Source organism: Leptonotus elevatus, chromosome 6 (genome assembly GCF_054856555.1).
Source record: "Leptonotus elevatus isolate MCC_2025b chromosome 6, RoL_Lele_1.0, whole genome shotgun sequence".
In the NCBI taxonomy this organism is placed as follows: Eukaryota; Metazoa; Chordata; class Actinopteri; order Syngnathiformes; family Syngnathidae; genus Leptonotus; species Leptonotus elevatus.
This window is the reverse complement of record NC_141244.1, coordinates 3,968,741-3,991,805: the sequence shown is the minus strand read 5'-3', so window position 1 is coordinate 3,991,805 and position 23,065 is coordinate 3,968,741. Positions and strand designations below refer to the sequence as shown.

General features: G+C 40.9%; 3 protein-coding genes across 7 annotated transcripts in view; 2 read left to right on the top strand and 1 right to left on the bottom strand.

Annotated features, from left to right (window-relative positions):
* The window catches only part of LOC147171829 (trafficking kinesin-binding protein 1-like), a 45,973-nt gene extending 43,236 nt beyond the window's left edge, over window positions 1–2,737 (bottom strand). Inside the window, 1 exon segment of the mRNA XM_086077794.1 lies at window positions 2,479–2,737. The gene's annotated coding sequence lies outside the window, so the exon portion shown is untranslated.
* A 2,588-nt stretch (window positions 2,738–5,325) lies between these two features.
* On the top strand, window positions 5,326–11,081 carry LOC147171828 (inactive serine/threonine-protein kinase ULK4-like). 3 transcript variants are annotated; one of them, XM_086079158.1, is made up of 10 exons: window positions 5,326–5,406; window positions 7,664–7,804; window positions 9,281–9,380; window positions 9,615–9,754; window positions 9,872–9,905; window positions 9,978–10,034; window positions 10,345–10,446; window positions 10,549–10,632; window positions 10,749–10,824; window positions 10,914–11,081. In XM_086079158.1, exons 2-10 carry the CDS (start codon window positions 7,667–7,669, stop codon window positions 10,969–10,971), a joined length of 789 nt encoding a protein of 262 aa, XP_085935284.1. In that variant the 5' UTR covers window positions 5,326–5,406; window positions 7,664–7,666; the 3' UTR covers window positions 10,972–11,081. The 3 variants fall into 3 exon arrangements, with proteins under 3 accessions (XP_085935284.1, XP_085935285.1, XP_085935283.1); XM_086079159.1 differs by lacking the exon at window positions 9,978–10,034; XM_086079157.1 differs by having other exon boundaries at window positions 9,872–10,034.
* Window positions 11,082–18,082: 7,001 nt separating this feature from the next.
* Window positions 18,083–23,065, top strand: part of ulk4 (unc-51 like kinase 4) — a 127,054-nt gene continuing 122,071 nt past the window's right edge. Inside the window, exons 1-8 of one of the 3 annotated variants that reach the window (XM_086079154.1) lie at window positions 18,083–18,124; window positions 18,314–18,451; window positions 18,576–18,675; window positions 20,462–20,601; window positions 20,695–20,848; window positions 20,917–21,018; window positions 22,039–22,122; window positions 22,220–22,295. In XM_086079154.1, the coding sequence (XP_085935280.1) occupies window positions 18,314–18,451; window positions 18,576–18,675; window positions 20,462–20,601; window positions 20,695–20,848; window positions 20,917–21,018; window positions 22,039–22,122; window positions 22,220–22,295 (794 nt within the window). In that variant the 5' untranslated portion in view covers window positions 18,083–18,124. Of the gene's footprint in view, window positions 18,125–18,313; window positions 18,452–18,575; window positions 18,676–20,461; window positions 20,602–20,694; window positions 20,849–20,916; window positions 21,019–22,038; window positions 22,123–22,219; window positions 22,296–23,065 lie in introns of those variants that run through there. The other 2 variants (XM_086079155.1, XM_086079156.1) reach the window with 2 other exon arrangements.

The following is a 23,065-nucleotide window of genomic DNA, read 5'->3' as shown; positions in this document are numbered from 1 at the left end:
CTGTCCTACTTGTTAAAGGAGGCTCCCTTGAATACATTGATTTCTCTGCTGCGTTTTCACGATATTTTGTGTCTCTACAGCGAAAACACCACAGTTTGTACCTATATACAGTAAATACAAGTATATATGTCTGTGCTTCTGACGTGTAACCTGCAGGAAATACTCAGGCCGGTGTCAACAAACATGACACTCACAGCAAAGAACCACACTTGTGGAGCAAGAAAGAAACAGACTACTTTATTTAGCGAGGTGAGTGACATAAATATAATGTCTTTTATTGAACATATAGTAAGTTAAAAGCGGAAATTACGTTATTTAAGTAATTACGTTGTTCGCGTGTCGTGGTCCGAACGGGTTATTCCAATAGAGCACAAATGAGCATGTAAACGGGAGTAACTCTTTCCACCACGCATGTAAACGTGTTACCTCGATTGTTTTAGAAACTGGAATTCTGACCTTAACCTGAATATTGACTGCATGTAAACGTAGTCAATCTTGTTATTGTTATACAGCTCTGAACTTTTTTGTGAGCAGAGGCTTCTACCTAACAAGCCTTCCATGAAAGCCTTGTCGATTGACTTTTCCTCTGATTGCTGAAGCATGCACGTGTCCCAGAGGCAGCAAAAGAGGTCTGCAAATCCCTTGATGTGATGTTCGAGTTGGCTTTTTACCTGAATTATCATTTTTTTGTGGTTCTTGCTGATATTTTAGAAGGTCGTCCACTTCTAGGCTGGATTGTAGTAATTTTCAGAGTTCTCTAGTTGCAAATGATCTGGTTCACAGTGGAATGATGAAGCTCATTTTTTTTTAAAGATGACTTTATAGCTTTCCCCTGACAGATGTGATGTGTACTACCCACTTTCTGAGGGCCCCTGAGATTTCTCTTCCTCTCAGCATGACTAACCTGTATGGGTTCACCTGAGTAAGACTAAAATGACGTGGTTATGTCTCTGTTTTAGTCAGTGATGCACAATTTCTTTGCTCAACCTCTCATTTCATTGGTCCATTTCAGTAGTTAGTTTAGCTATCAATTTGTCCTACCTGATCCTACTTGACTGCTTGTTTTAAGCAATGAGCTCAGGGTTCACTTATTTTTGCACCAACGTGAATTGACCAAAAACACTTTTTAATTCAATTTTGACTACACAATTGATAATTTTAAAAAAATGCATTGAATTGATAAACCTATTCAGACACACATGGTATTGTTTAATTATCTCCACGAGAAGTTGATCAAATACAACACAGAGCAGATACCGGTACACTGACTTGTATGCAAATGATCAGGAAAATCCCATGATGAGTCAGAGGAAGCTTCCAAAATAACTGAAATTGCCTCATACACATGGAGCCTTGATTCCATGTTGTGATAATAAATATGATTACAGCCAGCAGAAATGTTATGAGACAACTGACACAATTTTTCTAAGTGTGTAGATTACCTACACTTGGTAATGTGGTTCCATTTGCAGTGTAAAACAGGACCAGCCATAATCCATTTCATGTTGCAGTCTTGTTAACACAAACCATTACATGCTTAGTCTTGCCGTTCCTCATGTGGTTTGTCAGTTAGACTATTGTGTTGCAACACAATTATCTACAAATCCGTGAGCTTTCTTATCAGTGGTCAGTGGCCACATGCAGTATTTAACACACTCACAAGATAATTCGCATTGCATATTGGCTGCCATGACCTAAATGCAGTTAACCCTTGGCCAGCAGCATATTTGCCTTCTTGTACTCTTATTGCTACTCAAAACTGAGATGATAGTGAGCAGATGCTCCATGGATCATGTGATATTGACAGCAAACAAAGTGAACCCTCATTTAGCTTCTGGGCGGTCCAATTACGACGCTTTCACATTCTAGTACTTCCGAATTGCTAAGGGCATTGAGTCCTTAAAACCTTTCAAAGTACAAACCATTTAGATATTTCACATCTAAATCAGTCCTTTGCACTAGTGTTGACATTTAAATTGGATGCAACTACATTAAGTAAAATATACATTTCCCACATAATGTTTATTTAAAACAAAAACAAACAAAAAATCAAATAATAAAAGTAATTCATCGATCTAATATGTTGTCGTGTGTCTGACAACCTCAGCTGAAATTCAAAGTGTAACCTTCAGCAATAGAAAACTGCACGGCACACGTTTCAAAAAGTTTCACTAGGGCCAGCTGAGGATGTTTGTCATATAAAAGTAAAACATCAAACTGCCACAACATATCAGATTACAAAAATATTTAAAAAATAATGCAAAACTTAAAAAACTTAAAAAAAAAAAATTGCAATATAGGCTACAGTAAAGTTACTCATTCAGTGAATGGCCTGTACATCGCCGTTATCGCTCTGTAACCGAAAGAGACTAAATGTGCCATTTTGCATTTTGCACCTGCTCAACTTTCAGCAAACTATGCACAAACTTCACAGGAAATCATTCATTGACACACACACACACACACGCGATTTCTTACCGTTTTGGGAAGACGGCACAGATAACGACACTATTAAATCCCTTTCTTCTTTTTGGCCACCGAAGTTTGGCAGCGTGAAATTCTTTTGAGGAAGGAGCACGGAGAAATAAAGATAACGCAGTGACTTTCGAGACACAGCGAGAGTAACCTCTCTAACTACAGATGTGCAGTTCAACACAAATAACTAAATTCCTTTTTGCCTGAGTAAACTTTAGTCTGCTCCCAGTCTGTCTGCCGTCATCGTAATTGTTAAATGAGAACAAAGCAAAGCAGCAAATTTGTGTCAAGTTGCAGTACCAAGTGATAACTCCGACTTCTTTTTAATGTTTTCAAAATAAAATACACGAAAAACTATTATTAAAATGTATGTTACTTAATGCATTTTTTTATGTATTGTGTATGTACAGCATACTCCTAACAGTTTCAAATGTAAAGATGTTTATAAAGCGTTCCGTATTAAAATATGGTAGCTCAAAAATATGATGTGCTACGACAAAAGGCAATTGCTACTTCCGGGATGGTGGTGAGCAGATACATTTTGTGTTTGTTTTGTTTGAGTGGTGTTTCATACAATGTTAGTGATGCGTGTGAAACATTTGTTTGTAGACGTGGTTTAAACGAACGTTTCTCTTCTTTTTTGTAAACATACAGACATCAGCAAACTGCAGAGGTGGCAAAATGTACTCTCACTGCCAAGAGTACCAAAAACTATGGACAAAATTGTTGTCAAGTTGTTCTAAATAATCTCAGACAACAGCCTATATTGGTTCAGGCTAATGTTGGGCAATTCCAGACAATTTGGATTTGATGTGGTACCGATTGGGATATTCAAAACTTTGGGCGATTCCATTTTTTTGTAACCCAACAAATCACATCATAATAACTGACCATTTTTACTAGTGTTGTTCCGATACCACTTTTTGGCTTCCGATACCTATTCCGATACCGGCTGTGCCGTATCGGCTGATGCCAATACTATACCGATACCATGCCGTTTACTTTTACAATGTAATGTTAGTTTTCAGGAAGAGCAGCATGTAGTTAGTTATTATAATAATTGTGGAATCGACAAATGCCCTTTTTTCTTTATTAATTCGGATACATTGAAAATGTTAACACCGTCTTCACCCTACAACTCCCCTCCAATTTTAATACACCACACAACTTGGGGGGGGGGGCTTGTGGGGGTGCCATCGGTTGGGGGCCGCAGTATAGAGCAGTGCTGCGGTCCCCTGTCCGTGTGCTGGGGGTGGGGGGGTGTCTGGGGGATTGGGGACCTGGGGGCGGCTGGGGCTGGGTTGGGGTGGGTGGCGGGGGTGGATGGGGGGGCGGGGGGTCGTGGGGGGTGCGGGGGTTGGGGGCCGGTGGGGTGCCTGGCGGGCCTGCAGTGCCCCGTCCTGCTGCGTTGGGTCGGGGGCACGGGCCGTGTTGGGGCGGGGGGCGCTCCTGCTCCTGGGTTTGCTCTCCGGCCTGGGGGGCCCTGAGGTGTTGCGCTTGCTCTGTTCCGGCGGGGGTCGACGGCTCCCCTCTTTGGTGGAGATTTTCATGCATGCCAGATCCACCACACCAGCATCTACCGAAACTCAGACACAATCTGTTTCCTCCTCAGGTCATTGAATCGGTGGAGGCTGGTGTCTGTGGATCTCACTCGGCTTCGTCTGTCCTTCCTTCCTTTTCTCGGTCTCTCCTTCGGTCTCTTGAGGCCTCCCTGATTTTATGTTTTTTGGATTTGTTGGGGTCTGGATGTTTCTTGGGTTGGGGAGGAGTTCTGGTGGGTGGTGACTGGTCGGTGCTGGATTTCACCTTCCTTGGTTTTCTTTGGTCCCCTCGGGTCTCCTGACGGCGGTGTTCGGTTTAGGTGAACGGTATGAGATTTTTTCTAATAGGTTTTTTGGTGAGCTAACAAATACACGCACGCACACACGCATGCACGCACATACACATACTCACCCACACACACACAAAAATAATAATAATAATAATTTAAAAAAAATAAAAAATAAAGAGCAATGATGATGACATTTCCGAATGAACAATACTGAGCTCTTTAAGAGAGAAAAAAAAATGTTAATCTTACACCCTAATTCTACTCTGAAAGTGTGTGTGTTCTGAAGGACAGGTTGGGCTTCCTTTCTTTGAATTTATGAACATTTGCTGTCAAATCCATTCAATGTGTATTGAGTGCTGCCTGTCTTGGCTGAGGGAGGGGGCAGGAGTGAGAAGAAAGGGGAGAGGGGAGGGTTTTTTCTGAAAGTACAAGACAATTGCAATTGTGAGGAATCGACACACTTGCAAGAGGAACTGCAGCGTTTTGTCTGTAAACTTGTCTGTGTCCAGAAATTTCTGTAAAATAAATCCTTCGAAGGACCTGTTCACCGATCTCCAGTCTGTATTCAGAAATCAACATTCTCATTACCCGGAACAAAGGGAACACGCGGAAAACAAAAGGATCGTTTTCTAACAATATCAAAAACATCTTGCTTATCCAAATTTGACTTTACCTTTCTCTATTTACTGTATGTTTTTGTTGTTGTTGTGTTAACATCAGTGGAGTAATAGAGCGTACAGATTTCTGAGTCAAATGTAGGGAGTAAAAGTAAAATGTCATAGAAAAATAAATACTCAAGTAAATTACAGACACCTTAATAAACTGCTAAAAATAAAATGTTAAGGATGTACAGGAGTACTTGCCAGTGACAAGTTGCCACCACTGCAGTGCTGTTACAAAATAGAAGGAATTACTTTTTACTGGAATAAATGCGCACAGTTGAGAGCATGCATAACTTATGTCTTTAGTTTGATTATATCTATACAGTACTCATTGTGATGTCATATCAAAGTCATAGGTGTCTCCATTGACATTTGTCCATTTTACTACTATCATACAAATGTAACGCTTGATGTGAGAAGTGCATCCGAGGCTCAAAGGTAGAACTTTCTCTTTCTCTCTGTAATGTTGAAGTTGTGTGGACAAAAATGTCACTTATGGACAGACATAGAAACAACATTTCAAGGTTTTGAATAACACAGATGCAGCACAAGAAGTCAGGCAGTGGTGTACTTACTGGTTTTTGTTTGATTGTTTTAGATTTATGGCCTAGAAGTGCTTTCATACAACAACAAAAGAACACAAAGAAAACTTTAATTTCACTGGTCAACAGCAAATTTTAATCAAAGATAGCTTTATATGTCTAAACATATTTTGGACGCTAAAAAGTCAATACTTCTTTTCTAGCACATCATGTTTTTGATTTTTTAAATTGTATTTGTTTTTAAAGTTTGACCTATAAAAGCTTGCGCAATGCGGATTTTTATGATGAGTTATAATTATGCCATTTCAGAAAAAAAAATCCACCTGTTGCTGAATCTAACCCTTAATTCTTGAACATTACTAAATAGATTAGCCTACTATATTACATACTATATTATTGTTATTATATTAGTATTAATGGCATTATGAAAACCTGATGTGCTGGGGGAAATACAAGGGCAGATTCAGAATCAGCACAAAAAAATGCATCTAGACAAGTTTACTTGCATCTCTGATTTTAAAATAAATAAATAAAAAATACAAAAAATTTGTATCTAACCCTTAATTCTTGAACATTACTAAATAGATTAGCCTACTATATTACATACTATATTATTGTTATTATATTAGTATTAATGGCATTATGAAAACCTGATGTGCTGGGGGAAATACAAGGGCAGATTCAGAATCAGCACAAAAAAATGCATCTAGACAAGTTTACTTGCATCTCTGATTTTAAAATAAATAAATAAAAAATACTAAAAATTAGTTGACCAGTTTTCTGACTCCGTTAATGTGTTAGTGTAGGTTGGTGGCAGAATACAGAGCTCTTCAAAATACGTAAAAAAATAAAATAAAATAAAAACATTCTGTAGGAATGTCGCTTTACTCCTTTATATAATCTTGTACATTTCACGTACAGAGCCCTATTTTCATGGCCAACACAAGTGTACCACAAAGTGCAGTCTAACTGTGCATGGTTGGTTTTCTTTCTTTTGGTATTTTCGTCGACGTGCACAATTAGAAACGAGCATTTGCGCCTTTGTGGGAGTGAACACAGCTGACTTGATTCCAAATGAAGCAGCCCTTCTCATTCCCTTTAAACTCAGCACAGGTAAGGCGCGTGGTCTACAATGCGGAAGCAGAAACTGACTCGCTGAAGACCATGTAGGAGTTTGGAGTGTGCAAAATACATTTATATAAGGAACTGCAAGAAGATCTCCACTTGCTGATTATGTAAAGTTGGCTTTAGTAAAGTGGGCACTTGGAGACCGGCTTCCGCTCATTGTGTATGTGTGTGTTTGTAATTGTGTCATGGTAGTTACAACATCGACTTATCGCTCGATGAATTAAATGGATATATTGCATATATAATGCATGTATTTTTTCTGGACTTGAAAAATGGTAATGTCCATGTGTGCTTGTTTACATACATCATCAGCAGTCTGTCGCGAACTTCTTTATCATGATAGTTCCTGGGAAAATAAATATCCATCCATCCTTCCATTCATTTTCGGAACCACTTATTCCTCACAAGCCTATCCCAGCTGGCTTTCAGGCAGTAGGCAGGGTACACCCTGAACTGGTTGCCAGCCTAGGGGGGAAATATAAAGTCCTGAAAAATGTGTTACTATGCCAGGTCTGGACAGTAGTGAGTAATGTCCTAGGTCTGCCATAACAACCAGCATGGTGTAGAGTGGTCTGCAAAATTCCCATTTGTAAACTAAACTTGCCCCAGCATGAAAATGAAGATGCCCCAGTTCGTACGCCAAGCATGATCACACTTCCTTATCACACACAAAAAAAGCCAAGTCAAAATTAAAGCATGCTTGTGGAATTTATCCTTAGATGTTCATTGGAGTTGGCATATTGTAAGATTTTACTCAAACGTCTAGTTTTGTATGACTTTTGACTTTAAGGCCTATTTTGGCACCTCTGCTGGGGGCATTTGAGAAGGTCAAATAACTATTTACAGTTGACTTGATCTAAACGTAATGACAGATGTAATCTAAATGTAATTTTGAGATGTTCTATTACTGCACAATTATGTATGTATTTCCAAGGTTGAGTCTGTGTCTGTCTCATTGACACCACTTCTTGATGTATTTTGAACAAAAGGTCTTGGCATTAGAACTACCCTTCTTGTTTTCATAGCAGATGGAGAACATTAACCTGTATGAGGAGCTGGGAAGAGACTCTATGTCTGTCGTGTATAAAGGAAGGAGGATGGGCACTCTGAACTATGTGGCCCTCAAATGCAGTGACAAAGCCAAAGGACCCGAAATCACCAACCATGTAGGATAATTTATTTTCATGTAATTATATGTTAGATTTATGCTTAAGACAATTTGCCATATGATTTGAAATAGGTCCCAAGTATTATGTTTGTTAAGTGTAGTGATAAAAAGTCGACACACCCCTGTTCAAATGCTAGGTTCTTGTAGTATTAAAAAAAAATAAGAACATCATTTTGAAACTTCTTCCACTATTGTGACCTATAAATTGTGCAACTCAACTGAAATGAAAAGAAAAGAATATAGATTTGAATGGGGAACTAAAAATATTGCAAGATAACGTGGTTGCTCAAGTGCACACACCCTCTTCTAACTGGGGATGTGACTTTGTTCAGAATTAACCAATCACATTCAAACTCATGTCTTCTGCACACACCTGCCATCATTTAAAGATTGCCCCCAAGTTCAAGGTCCATAGAGAACATCCACGGCATCAGAGGGATCTCAGTACTGTATCAGGCAGGAGAAGGTTACAGAAGAATTTCCAAAGCATTAAAAATATCTTGAAAACAAAGGGAAGACCATCTACTTGTTAGAGGGAGAGGAGAAATTATGGCACCAAAGTGAACTGGATGTTCCTCAAAAATCTATGAAATGGTGGTGGTGGTGGGGCGGGGAGTGAAGAAGTTGCAGAAATTTCTGGCAAGTAGTGGCTCCTTTGTCCATGAGACAAAAATCTCCCATGTTCCTCATAGCCTACTGTACACATTACTGACAGAGTGATGCATGGTGGCGGCAGCATCGCTTTTTCTGTTTTTCTTCAGCTGGAACTTTTACTTAGTCAAGGTGGAGGGAACAGTTCCAAATGTCGGTCAGTGTTAGCACAAAACTTGCAGGCTTCCACTACAAAGTAGAACTTTTGAACTTTATTTGGAGTTTACTTTAAATGGTGGTAGCCTATATAGTGACATGTGCTAACTCCCAGTAAATATGAGTTTGAATGTGATTGATTAATTCTCGATAAAGCCCCAACCCCAATTTTAAAAGAAGGTAGAGGTGTGCAACCACATTTTTGTTCCCCTCTTGAAAAATTTTTTTTTTCAATTGAGGATGAGCTGCATAGAAAAATTAACGGATTTATGGACGGGTAGATTGCACAGGTTATTGGTTACATTATTGGGAACTATTTATCTGGGTCAGAGTTCACCAATTGCAGGTTTGAGATGTTTTCGCCTATCAACTCACCTGATACTAAAGATCAGGATCGTTATCAGGCATGCTAATTGATTGTTGATTATATGAATCCGGTGTGCTAGTGGGCGGAAACATCTCAAACCTGCAGGACTCCAGACCTGAATTGGTGAACACTGATCTAGGTCTTATTTTACGTGACAAAAACCTGGTACAGGATTTGAACAGGGGTGTGTACACTTAATATATCCACTGTACAATTTCAATGGCTATGTTCCCTGAAATTGTCTTATGAGCACAAAGATGTCAAATGTATGGCCTGTAAGAATCTTGCATTGCCTTTTAGGTTCGTCTATGCCAAGATCTAGATCATCCAAACATTGTTCGCTTTTATGAGTGGTATGAGACCAGAAAACACTTGTGGCTTGTAGTGGAGCTCTGCACAGGTCAGTTGTGGTTCTCACAGTTAAGACATTCTCAATTACTGTTTTTCAAATTTTGCATGGATCTGTTCACTGGAACTTAGAGCTTATGTTGGCCAAAAATTGTTTAGGTTTTTATGCACGGCTCATCATTCTTGAACAGTTTACTGCAATTTTCTTGTATTTATTTACCATTATTGGTAGTCCTTTCATTTCTGGCTTTTACATCTACTGTCAACTTTGTCTTGAATGTACGAGGTGGTACCTTGGAGTCTGTTATTATTCGGGACGGGTGTCTGCCTGAAGATGTTGTGAGGAAGTTTGGATGGGATGTAGTCAAAGGACTGGAACACATCCACAAGTTGGGAATCATTTTCTCTGACTTGACACCTGCTAAGGTTTGTACATGTCACATATGTATCAGGCCACAACTACATCATATTCATAATATTCATGTTTTTCATTGATCATATGTTTTTATGTTTGCTGTATCATAATCATCTCTCCTCCAATAGATCCTGCTGGATAGCATTGGCATGTTAAAATTGGGTAATTTCTGTTATTCCAAGACAAAGACAGACACTTTTGAAGATTTCCTTTCATTGTGTTCTACATGTGAAGAAACAGGAAAACGAAAATATGACGCAAGACATCAAGACATCAAGAAAAGGTTTCAAGGTTGTCAATCACCCGTTGATTCTGTAGAACTGCAGATTATTGGCTGAAAAGTTTCGCTGATAGTGTAGTGGCTCATACATTTGCCTTCCATTCAGGCAGAGAGTGTTCACTTCCCGCTGTCTGGTATTGAAAATGGATGAACGACTGACAAATATAACTTGCCAGGGCTTTATTCCTAATTCTAAGAAATAATTTGGATATTAGGCTACTCCATATACAATTTATTTTTCTCTTTTTGATGAAAGTGTGCACTCAATATTGCAATTCTGTTAGCTCATTGTGAGGCCATGATTACTACTATCGTTACCAGGCTCATCGACTTACATGGCTCCAGAGACTCTCCAGGGGTCAGAAACTACTGCAATCTCTGATCTCTGGGCTCTTGGCTGTGTTCTCTACTACATGTACACTGGTATGGTAGCTATTGATGAAGAGCCTACCTACAGTTACTTTTTCACAGTACTGTATATTGTGGACAAGATTTTTTTTAAATTAAATATATTTGGTTTTCTAGGTAAACCACCATTCTATTCTAGTTACAACAGTGAACTAAAGGAAATGATTTTGTGTCAGGAACCATCACCTCCGACACAAAAAGGTTCATACACTAACACAGAGATTTTTTTTTCACGTCAAGAGCTAATAATTTTTTTTATTTAATTTAATTGAGTCATTGGTGTTTTTTTACTCATTGCTTTCCCCTCTTTGATACAGTGTCTCCAACGACTCCTCCAAGTCAAGATTTCCAAAATCTTCTGAAGCGTTTACTCAACAAAAACCCTGATAAGAGGTTGAAACAAACAAATGTGATTTGAATGCAATTAAATTTTTGTGATTTCAACATTAAATATTTACATGCTTTTTGTTGTTGTTCTTAAGAATGAATTTGCCAGAGTTACTGAAGCACAGCTTCTGGACACTGAAAGACAAGAATTAAGAGACAGAAGATGATAAACAAGAGGACCCATGTCTTGATTTTTTTGTTTTGTTATGACAACCATCAAGGTGTATATATTTCATAATCAAGAAATAAAGTTATAAACTTGATTGCTGCTGTCAATGTGTGCTGCTTCTTTCTTCCAATGATCATAATTTTAAAATTATGTAATTGAATGGCATTTGATGGAACAATGGGTTTAGTTTAGGACTGTAGGTGCACAAATCTTGACAGCGTTACAATTGTTGTTTCCCCGCATTCATTCTTTTGAGTATGGTCAAGAAACTGCTCCAGGGGTGAGCTTTAAGGTGTTGTCTCTCATGACTCCTATGAGAAAACTTCAGATGGACTGTCTGCTAAACCAGGACATGATGCAATGTGTTGTTTTCACAGTTACAGTCACAGAAACCGACTACATGTTAAACTTCTTTCTTTTTTTTTTAACTAACTTAATAATTACAGTCAGGTCAGCAAAGTTCTTCGCAGATTGACCCAACATGCCAACTGTACAAGTATGTGCATCTGAGTGTGTGAGGTTGCTAGTAATGTGAGTCAGTAGTTCTGTGATCCCTCAGGGGTGTCATGCTAATATGCATCCTGCTGTGCAAAAAGATGATGATAACATACTGTACATGCTGCTGTCTGAATCTATTAGTTGACGAGATAATTCACTAGTCAGCTCACAGGCCAGCTATTAACTTTGGCATAATGGCTTTTGGAACATAATTGTAATATGATATCACAGGTGCTATATGCTGTCCACAGTCAGCGAATGTACCTATACCGTGCTCTATTCAGTCAAACGGCATTGTTACTGCAGTGTATAGGCTACCATAGTTAAGCTTGTGTGTGTTCTAATGAGAATTCCCCACATGGAATGCATGGAGTGTTAGGCCACCTTGAAAACTGTAATATGGACCTGATCTCTTTGTTTTTTATCTTCCATGACAGAAGCCCATTGTACTGTATTTTTGTTCTTCTGGTCCCTTCACTTTTTTCAAGCTGTAGTTTTTCCACATTAAATTGTTTTATTCTTCTTCTTCTTCTTCTTCTTCTTCTGTGAGGAGTGGGAGGGATAGAGAGAGAGAGAAGTGCGGAAGTTTGAGCGTTTTTTGGTGCTTTTTCTGGTACTTTTTTCATCTTTTTTTGATAGTATGTGTAATAGTTTTTTTCTTTATCTTGTAGTTATTTTTTGTAAAACTTAGTGGTTAGTGTTGGTGGGGGGTTTTCGGTGGTGGACCGGCGTCGCCGGTAGGCAACATGCCGGTGGCGGAAACGCCCGCTGCCGAGTTTGAGCGTCTTACTCGCCGGCACGCAGTTAAGCTGTTGCCGGCAGTGGGCTGCTCGGTGGAGGAGGCAGGAATGGCCGTGGGGAAGGTGGTGGGATACAATAGTATTAAATCTGCGTCCCGAATGAATGGAGCGATCGTTATCTTCCTTGATGACACTAACAAGGTGGGACAGGTGGTTGAGAGCGGTGTTGTGATTGGCGACACCTTCACTCCCGTTCTCCCCCTCGTGAGCCCTGCAAGAAAGGTAACGATCTCGAATGCTCCGCCGTTTATTAAAAACGAAGTGCTCGCTAAAGAACTGTCGAGATTTGGTCAACTCGTTTCACCGATAAAAATGGTGTCTTTGGGCTGCAAGTCACCGCAGCTTAAGCATGTTGTGTGTCACCGGAGACAGGTGCACATGGTGCTTAAAGACACGACGGGCGAGCTGAACCTGACATGCACTTTTAAAGTTGATAATTTTCCGTATATGGTGTTTGTTTCTACTGAACAAATGAAGTGTTTTGGGTGCGGTGCGGAGGGGCACCTAGTTCGCTCCTGTCCGGAGCGGAGGGCGTCCGCTCCTGCCTCGGGCGGGAGCGCCCCCCCACCCGGGGATGCGGCGGTGGCCGAAGGGGCGCCGCAGCCCACGGAGCCGGTGGATTCGGCGGCGCCGTCGGCTCCGGTGTTGGCCGGTCCGTCGGCTCCGGTGTTGGCCGGTCCGTCGGCTCCGGTGTTGGCCGGTCCGTCGGCTCCGGTGTTGGCCGGTCCGTCGGCTCCGGTCGCCCCGGTGACGGCGGGGTTGGCGGATTCGGTTGATACGGTGCCGGTGGTGGGCGGGGCCGCGGAGGGGTCGACAGGAGCCGGCGGTGGGCCGCCACTGCCACAAACCGATAACGTATTACAGGAATCGATAAAAGAAAAAAGGGGAGCAAACGCCGTCATTCTACGACCGTGTGAAAATGTTTTTGTGAATGAAAACATGGCTGATGTGGGCGATGAGGCAATGTCTGATGATGACACACTGAAAGTGTCGCAAAAGAGAAAACTTAATGTTCTTGTGAAAGATATTGTTAAAAATAGAAAAACGACTGAAAGTGAATGTGATTTTACACAGGATGACAACGATGTACCCTACTCTGTCGAAATGATTAAGAGGTTTCTTGAAGATACAAAAGGGGTACGGCAAACCGCCGTATCCGAGCATTTTCCCGATCTCAAGCTTTTTATTAAGTCTGCAAAGCCTCTTTCACGAAGGCTTGGGGAAGTGCTCACCGACCAAGAAATTTATCGGCTCAGAAAGAGCATAGCGAAAGCCAGAGATGAATTGCACATTGATGAAATTGGAGATTAATCTCCTTTTATTGTTTTTTTTGTCATTGCTGTGTTGTCCTAATGGGTCGCTATTTATTTTCCCATTAATGTGTGATTTTAATATGGGAACTCTGAACGTGAATGGTGTCCGGGCTGATTTCAAAAGAGCTGCTCTTTTTAAGATGATGGAATTGAATGGATGAATGTGTTGTTTCTTCAAGAAACGCACAGCACTGACAACAATGTCTGTGAATGGAAAATAGATTTTAAGGGGGAGGTAATTCTGAGCCATGGTTCCAGTGCCAGTGGTGGAGTTGGTATTTTATTAGCTCAGAATTTTTTGCCGGCTTCTTTTAGTGTAGAAGAAATTATTCCAGGTTTTTTACTAAAAGTTATAGCTTTCTATGAAAATGTTAAGTTAGTATTTTTAAACGCCTATGCTCCAACCAGAGGGGTGGAGAGGATCACGTTTTTGGATAAGTTAGGTGATGCTCTTAAAGCGTGTCGTGGTGATTTCGTGTTTTTAGGCGGTGATTTTAATTGCACTGAAAATCCCGCTCTGGACAGGAATCATCCTGAGCCACACCCTGGGTCGTCTCACAGACTCAGACAGCTCATTAAAGACCACGAGCTGTCTGACCTATGGAGAGTTTTTCATCATGACACACGACAGTACACATGGAGCCATAGCTATGAGAATTATTTATCCCTCGCCAGACTTGATCGCTTTTACTGTTTTAGTTACCTTTTAAATATTTTTAAAAGGTGCTCGATTCGGCCTGTTGGTTTTAGCGATCATTTTCTTGTGTCTTGTTCCGTTTTTATTCAGAACATTCGCCTACGTAGCGCCTATTGGCATTTTAACACAGCTCTTTTGAATAATCAGGCTTTTAAAACAGCTTTTAAGTTTTTTTGGTTATCCCACAGAGAGAGCAGACCCAACTTTCCCACCATCCAGCAATGGTGGGATTACGGAAAAACTCAGACCAGACAACTGTGCCAGAATTTCACTCGCTTTGCCACGGGTGAGTTAACCCGGACTGTAAGGGGTCTGGAGAGACAGGTAGAGGAGTTACAGTCTTTAGCTGCTTCTACTGGAAATCGAGGGCTTTTAGACTCCCTCAAGTCCAAACAGTCGGCGCTGGCCAGCCTGCTCGGGGTGTCTGCACAGGGGGCGCTGGTCAGGTCGCGTTTTATGAACATCTCGCAGATGGATGCCCCCTCTCAGTTTTTCTTTGGGCTTGAGAAGAAAAATGGACAAAGGAAGATCATTCATTGCTTACGCACGGGTAGCAGTTCTGAAGTCTCAGATTCTTCTGGGATTAGGAAATATGCTGCCGGTTTCTACAGAGACCTTTATAGGAATGAGTGGTCAAGTAATTCAGAGACACACAGTACTTTTTTAAGCGGTCTCCCTCAGGTGAGCCAGGAGCAAACCCCCCAGTTGGCGGCACCGGTGAAGCTCGAGGAGCTGGAAGCTGCCCTGGGGAGCCTGCAGTGTGGCAAGGCTCCTGGCATTGACGGCCTTTCGGTGGATTTTTACAAGTCCTTCTGGCCGATTGTCGGACCAGACTTGCTTGCCGTGATGAATGACAGCATCAAAAATGGGAAACTCCCGTTGAGCTGCAGGAGGGCCATCATCACCCTGCTACCAAAGAAGGGAGACCTGCAGGACATTAAGAACTGGAGGCCTGTGTCCTTGCTGTGCTCTGATTACAAGATCTTGTCCAAAGCGCTGGCCCTTAGGCTGCGAGGGGTGATGTCGTCCATCATCCACCCTGATCAGACCTATTGCGTGCCGGGCAGGCTCATTAGCGACAATGTCAATCTAATTCGGGACTATTTGGAACTCTGCAATTCCTTGGCTATTGGGACTGGTCTCATTTCCATAGACCAGGAAAAGGCTTTTGACAGGGTTGAACACCAGTACCTGTGGCAAACCATGGGTGCCTTTGGTTTCAGCCCTGACTTTATAGCCATGATCCGGGTGTTTTATTGTGAAATTGAGAGCGTTCTTAAAATAAATGGTGGTCTGAGTGCCCCTTTCGACGTCCGGAGAGGGGTGAGGCAGGGCTGCTCTCTCTCTGGGATGCTTTATTCTCTGTCCATAGAGCCTCTGCTCCACAAGTTAAGGGAAACTTTAAACGGTGTGTACATCCCCCAGTGTTGTATGTCTTTCAAACTGTCTGCCTATGCCGACGATGTAGTGGTTTTAACTAAGTCGCAAGAGGACATTGATACGTTAAGAAAAGTTGTGAAAGAGTTTGGTTTTATTTCATCTTCGCGAGTGAACTGGGGGAAGAGCGAGGCTCTCATGGTGGGAGAGGGGCTGAAGGACAAGCTCAAATTGCCGGGCGAACTGGAATGGAAAAGTGGGGGTTTTAAATATCTGGGCATTTTTTTGGGGGATGAGACCTACAAAAAGAAAAACTGGGAAAATGTGTTGGAGACGGTAAGGGGAAGGTTAAAACGGTGGAAGTGGTTGCTGCCAAAAATGTCTTATAGGGGCAGAACCCTCATCGTCAACAACTTAGTTTCGTCTTCCTTATGGCACAAACTAATGGTCTTGGACCCTCCAGCCTCTCTCCTGGAAGAGTTGCAGCGCATTTTAATTGATTTCTTTTGGGGGGGCAGGAGGCACTGGGTTCCACAGAGCGTCCTTTTCCTCCCTAAAGAAGAGGGGGGGCAGGGCTTGGTGCATTTGGCCAGCAGGGGCGCTGCTTTTAGACTCCAGTTTATACAAAGGCTCCTGACTGGCCCCAAGGATGTTCTGTGGAGACCATTAGCCCGATGCATCCTGCAGCGTTTGGGTTTATATGGGCTGGATTTTAGTTTGTTTTTAATGGACTTGTCTCGCATGAGCACAGTTTCTCTGCCTTGTTTTTATCGGAGTGCTTTCAAAGTCTGGAACTTCCTGAAAAAACAGCGGGCGGAGCAGGCTGACTCACTGTACTGGCTCATGCAAGAACCTGTCCTGCAGGGAACCCTGCTGGACTACCCTAGCTGGGGGGGAGCGACTCTGTCCAAAACCCTTCAAGCTGCAGGGGTCGCAACGCTTGGCAGAGTGGTGGAGCTGACCGGTCCCAGTCTCGAAGACCCCGCTCCGCTGGCCTCCATTCTGGGGCTACATTCCTTGAGGGTCGTCAACCAGCTGCTGAACCACTGGAAAAGAAGACTGGCTGGACATGAGCGCTCTCTCCTCAGTCTGTATGGCAGTGGTTCCCTAACTCCAAACCCGGAGGACGGCTTCCCCCACATCGGCCTGCTCCCAGAATTGGGTGACTGTGGCGGTCCCCTGCTGGAGAACATTCCAGCAGTTCCGTTGGGAACCGCGTCCGGAAAACACTTTTACCGAACAATGGTCAAGACCTTACACAAAAACAAACTTAACGGACGCTTGGACACTCCATGGAGGAGAGTTATAGATGATAAACTGAAGCCAGCTTGGGGCACCTTATACAAGGCCCCAGTGGTCAAGAAACACGGCGATGTTCAGTGGCGGATCCTCCACGGCATCGTGGCCGTGAACTCCTATATATCCGCGATAAATCCAGCTGTTGCGGACACCTGCCCCTTCTGTGGACACAGGGAAACAGTATTTCACTGTTTCTATCAGTGCGAGCGTTTGCAATCTGTTTTTGATTTAGTTGATAGGGTTTTTAATCAATGTAATGTAGTTTTTCACAAGCACTCTTTTATTTATGGTTTTAACCATAAGGGTCAGATCAAGAAGGAAAGCCGGGTTTTAAACTTTGTTTTGAGCCAGGCTAAGATGGGTGTGTGGTTGTCCCGAAAAAGGAAAGTTGAAGATGGGGCAGAAGTTGATCCCACGGTTCTGTGTAAAAAGTTGATAAAGTCCAGACTCTTTATTGATTTTAGTTTTTACAAGAGAGCAGGAGATTTGGATAGGTTTTGTGACATGTGGACTGTTAACGGGGCACTGTGCGACGTGAATGAACAGGCGCTATGTTTTAGTGATGTTTTGATGTAAAAGCTTTTGTATTTTTTTTTATCTATTTATTTAATTGCTCTTGCCGAGCTGTATGTTAGGAAAAGAATGTAAATAAGAGCGGCAAATAAATGTATTTTTTCAAAATCAAAAATCAAAAAATCTTCTTCTTCTTCTTATTCTTATTCTTATTCTTATTCTTATTCTTATTCTTATTATTATTATTATTATCCATCTATCCATTTTATTCACCTATTATTATTATTATTATTATTATTATTATTATTATTATTAGATAGGATTTGTTTGTCGAGCGATCCGTCCTAAACTTTTTGTTTAGTTTAATGTGTTTCCTAGCAACGCCGGAATAAACCATTGTTAGGTATATGCTGCAATACGAAATTAAACGTTTAACACCTAAATCAGTGCCTTAGATAATGCACCCACGCGCGTCTGAAAGAAATTAAAATAAATATATATTTAAAAAAACACACAATTCGACTGCTGTCATTTGTTGCGACTTGCATGTTTCCTTTGCGCCCCTCGGGTGGGTTGGAGTAAGCCGCATCATCCGACTTCCGGTTAGGAGAGCGAGGTGCTGGAGCGTCACGAAGTTTAGGTAGGTAAGCAATGCGTTTGATAAAAATATATTTATTAAGATGGCCTTATTAACCTACAGCAAATCTAAATACGTTTGGTGACTTTTGTTTTAAAGAACTGGTTTAACGGCCTGTTTTTAACACAATATAGGCTACATGTCATCAAATCCATAACTTAAAATACAATAAATCATGTCTTCTCACATCAGATGGAGAACTTCATCCTGTATGATGAGTTGGGAGGAGGCTCAACATCGATTGTCTATAAAGGAAGACTGAAGGGAAATCTAAACTATGTAGCCCTCAAATGCAGTGACAAAGTTAAGAGACCTGAGATCACCAACCATGTAGGATTTCACTCACTTTTATTGCAGGGTATAAAATGAACAGTATAGGTTAAGATGAAGTAACCCTCAAATTTGACTAATCAGTGAGTAAAATAAGATTGCCATTGTCTTATTTCCTTCGCAGGTCCGTCTAAGTCAAGATCTGGATCATCCAAACATTGTACGCTTTTATGAGTGGTATGAGACCAAAAAGCACTTGTGGGTAGTGGTAGAGCTCTGCACAGGTCAGTAGCTAATATTAAAGTTGTATTGTGGAGTTTAAAATGTTAAAGGTAAAGAATTTTCTATGTGGTGGAGTGTGATGTCTTGTTCGTTCGTCTTCATGTTCATAGTCGTGCTTGTGTTAGCGAGCGTACGACACATTTGGGATGGAAAATGAAAAAAAAAAGAGTCCGGCTCCATCTCAGACTCCAAGAAAAAGGAAAAAAAAAAAAAAAACACTCGCACACGCACCATGCACGAGCTTGACACAGAGGGTGCAGTTACGCATTAGGCCGGAGGTGGCAGTCGCGAGTAAAAAATGACCAATTCCACAATGCAGCTTTTAAGCTGCAGTAAATTGAATTTTGAATTGCTACTGTCACGTGTGGCCGAAAAATGAAACTGCACACTCCCTACTTAACGCTCACAATTGTTTGTTTATTTCCACAATGCATCAAAGAAAGAGATAAATATTACTTAGCAGTCATTTCATTGTGAAAAATTGACTCCCTCCGAAGCTCAATGTGCACATGATGTCACATGACAGAGGGCGGGAAATCCGAACCCAAATCCAGTCTGAAAACTATTGGCCAGAGGCTTGCAGCAGTACTGTTTGTAAACATCTATGGTGGTAATCTGCTAATTAGAAGATGTTTGAGTCGTAATTGGTCAAATAAAAAGGCTGTTGCAAAGATATATTTTGACAAATTTGTACAGCTTTAATTACTGTACTTGTTTCTTTTAACATAGCTTTTATTAGAGGTAGACTGATGTTTTTTTCAGGGCTGATACCGATACCGATTATTAGTAGTCAAGGATGCCGATAATCGATATTTGGAGCCGATATTCATTTAAAATGTTGAAAAAATACAAACTCCAGCTCTTAAATTTTTTCGGGGAAATTTGAAAGCATATGTTAGGTTAGTAAAATATCGCAGTGTTTAACAAAAAAATCGTAGTCAATGGAAATCTTTATTTTAAAAATCTAACAAAAAGTTCTGTGATCTCTCAGGGGCAGTAGCATGTTTTCAAAAGTTAAATAAAAACTTAAACAATTGTTTTCTACAGTAAATATAGTATTCCAAAATTTCAAAATATCTGAATAATTAAATTTGTACTTATCTTAGTTTTAATTTCAAACAAAAACACATGGTACAAGGAGTTTCCAGGGTCAGCAGCATCTCCGAAAATTAAAAAATGTAAACCAATGTAAATTTAAATTAGTTCTGAAGTTAAGAATTTATTATCGGCTCTCTGATTTTTCAAAATGGTCGATGCCAATATTCGTCAAAATGCTGAATATCGGTGCTGTTAATCGGCCCGGCCAATAATCGGTCTATCCCTAGCTTTTATGGTGTCACAATAGGTGTCACCTATTTTCTGTGGCATAGTCATAGTACATGTACATGAACAATCACCTTTGTGCTTTCGGTATTGTCTGAAACAACATTTGCACAGTCTTTGTTCTGTTTTTTGCACTTAAGCCAAGTTCCAGTTGTGCCTTTAACTCAAAATAATCCGTAAAGTATTTTTAAGAAAAAGTACAAGTACAAATAATACAGTTCAATGAAAACATAATGAAACGGCCTTGTAAAAAGGAGATATTTTTGTGAACTTTGCAAGCTGTGACAGCTCACTGGCATAACCTCTTTTTTTTTTTACTCTCCAAATCATGAAATACCCAATTAATATGTATTGATTCAAGGAAGCGTTCATTTTGACGTGCATATTATATTGTTTAAACAACAACATATTAAAATGTGTCCCAGAGTGTCCCACACACTTTAACTCCCTCTTTTTGTGTGATAGGTGGTTCCTTGGAATCTGTCATTATTCGTGATGGATGTCTGCCTGAAGATGTCGTTAGGAAGTTTGGATGGGACTTGGTCAAAGGACTGGAACACATACACAAGTTAGGAATCATTTTCTCCGACTTGACACCAACAAAGGTTTGGATATGTCAACCCCATAATGCCATAATGCATGATTATGTATTATGTAATTATTATGAATATTTACGATAGTGTTCTTTCCTTTACTAGATTATGCTGGATACTAGTAGTACTTTAAAGTTAAGTAACTTCTGTCACTCGAAGACAGACAGCGAAACTCTTGAAGATTTCTTGTCATTGTGTTCTTCATGTGATGATGCAGAGAGAAACTATCAATATGATGATATGGAAAAAAGGTTTCAAGGTCAGTGTTGTATAATTCATTAGTCTTACTGTCCGACTCAAAATTAATGTGAGTATTTACATTTTCAGGCACACCGAGTTACACGGCTCCAGAGGTCATACAGGGATCAGAAAAAACGTTTATTTCAGATCTCTGGGCTCTTGGTTGTATTCTCTACTACATGTACACTGGTATGGTACCTCCAAACACAAAATGTTATTTTCTTTATTGTGGGAATGCTGAAGCATATGTTATTGTGATTTTTATTCTCCACACTTTTTTGCCGTGAAACAACTCACACACAGTACTTCCGATTTACACTTGCTTAAAAAATTCACGCCTCCCAGGGTATATATTGTCGCCATACTTAGAGTTTCGCATTCAGTTTCAGTTTCGCACAATTTAACATTTAATATCAACTTTTACCCATTCATTTTCAACGGGACTGACATTGAACTTTTTCGAACTTCCACTTTCCACGCCCACTTCCATACATACAGCTGGTCATCATTGCCAGGTGTCTGATACTTCTTGGTGGCGCAGTTGGTAAAGTGCTTTGACTAGTAACCAGGAGGTTGCAGGTTCAAATTGCTCCTCCAACTGTACATTGCAAATATGTCCGTGGCTGTTATGCTCAGTGATATAAATGTATACCAACTGAGTATCATATTAAGAAATTGATTATAATTTCACTGAAATGATTAAATGCATGTTGGCTTTCAGCATCAGATGACACTTTTTAAAATGAATACACCATTAGGCATGAATTTGAACAAGTCAAGTTAGGTCAGTGCCTAGAGCAATTGCCTCCCACCATGGAGAACCTGGGTTCAAACCCCACTTGGGCTGCATTTTTGTACATTTGATGATTCGATACTAACTGACTATCATATCAGGAAATGGATTATAATTTCTCTGAAATTATTAAATCCCACTTTAACCATATTGCAGTTAAAGTTTTCTTTTAATTTATTTGTCATTTAACTACAATTAAAAAATAATAATTTTCACAAAATGTATCTTTCAATTTACTTCATAAGCACATGCATTCAGCTAATAGCATTCAGCTTTTCAGCATTACCACGCAATTTCTCCTGAAATTGCACTTTGTCTCGTGTAATCTGTTGTATTTACCCAATCACTGCATTGGCTAAAAATCATGCAAAAAACACAGTCATTTAAGAGTAATCAATTTTTTTTTGTTGTTGTAGGTAAACCACCATTTTTCTCTGCTAACCACACTGAACTCACTGGAATGATTTTAAATCAGGAACCGCCATCTCCCATGCAGACAGGTACTTTACACATAAACTAATGCTTCGAAATTTGAGAGAACACGTTGACTCATTGACTCAATGATAATATATTGACATATTACTACTATTTATACAGTGTCTTCAACCAGTCTTCCCAGTCAAGGTTTCCAAAATCTTCTTCGAGCTTTACACACCAAAAACCCAGATGAGAGGTCAGACCACATACAAACACATACTGTACATGACGGAAGCCTAAACTAATCAAATTCCATCCATCCATCTATCCATTTACTACCGCTTATCCGGGGTCGGGTTGCGGGGGCAGCAGCTGTAGGAGGGAAACCCAGACTAACCCACTTAGGGTTAGCCAGCTTCTCCGGTGGGATTCTAAGGCGCTCCAAGGCCAGCCGAGAGACATAGTCTCTCCAGCGTGTCCTGGGTCGTCTCCATGCCCGGAACACCTCTCCAGAAAGGCGCCCAGGAGGCATCCGAACCAGATGCCCGAGCCACCTCAGCTGGCTCATCTTACTGTGGAGGAGTAGTGGCTCGGCCCCGAGTCCCTCCCGGATGACCGAGCTTCTTACCCTATCTCTAAGGGAGAGCCCGGGACACCCAGCAGAGGAAACTAATTTCGGCTCGTGACCATAGGTGAGGGTAGGAAAGTAGATTGACCAGTAAATCGAGAGCTTTGTCTTTCGACTCAGCTCCTTCTTCACCACAACGGACCGATACAGCATCCGCATCACTGCAGACGCTGCACCGATCCGCCTGCCGATCTCCCGCTCTAACCTACCCTCACTCGTGAACAAGACCCCAAGATACTTGAACTCCTCCACTTGGGGCAGGATCTCATCCCCGACCCGGAGAGGGCACACCAACCTTTTCCTTTTTATTTCATTTAATTTTATTATTTTTTTGAGAGAGCTCAGTATTGTTCATTCTGTAATTTTACTGATTCGACATGTCATCATCATTGCTCTCT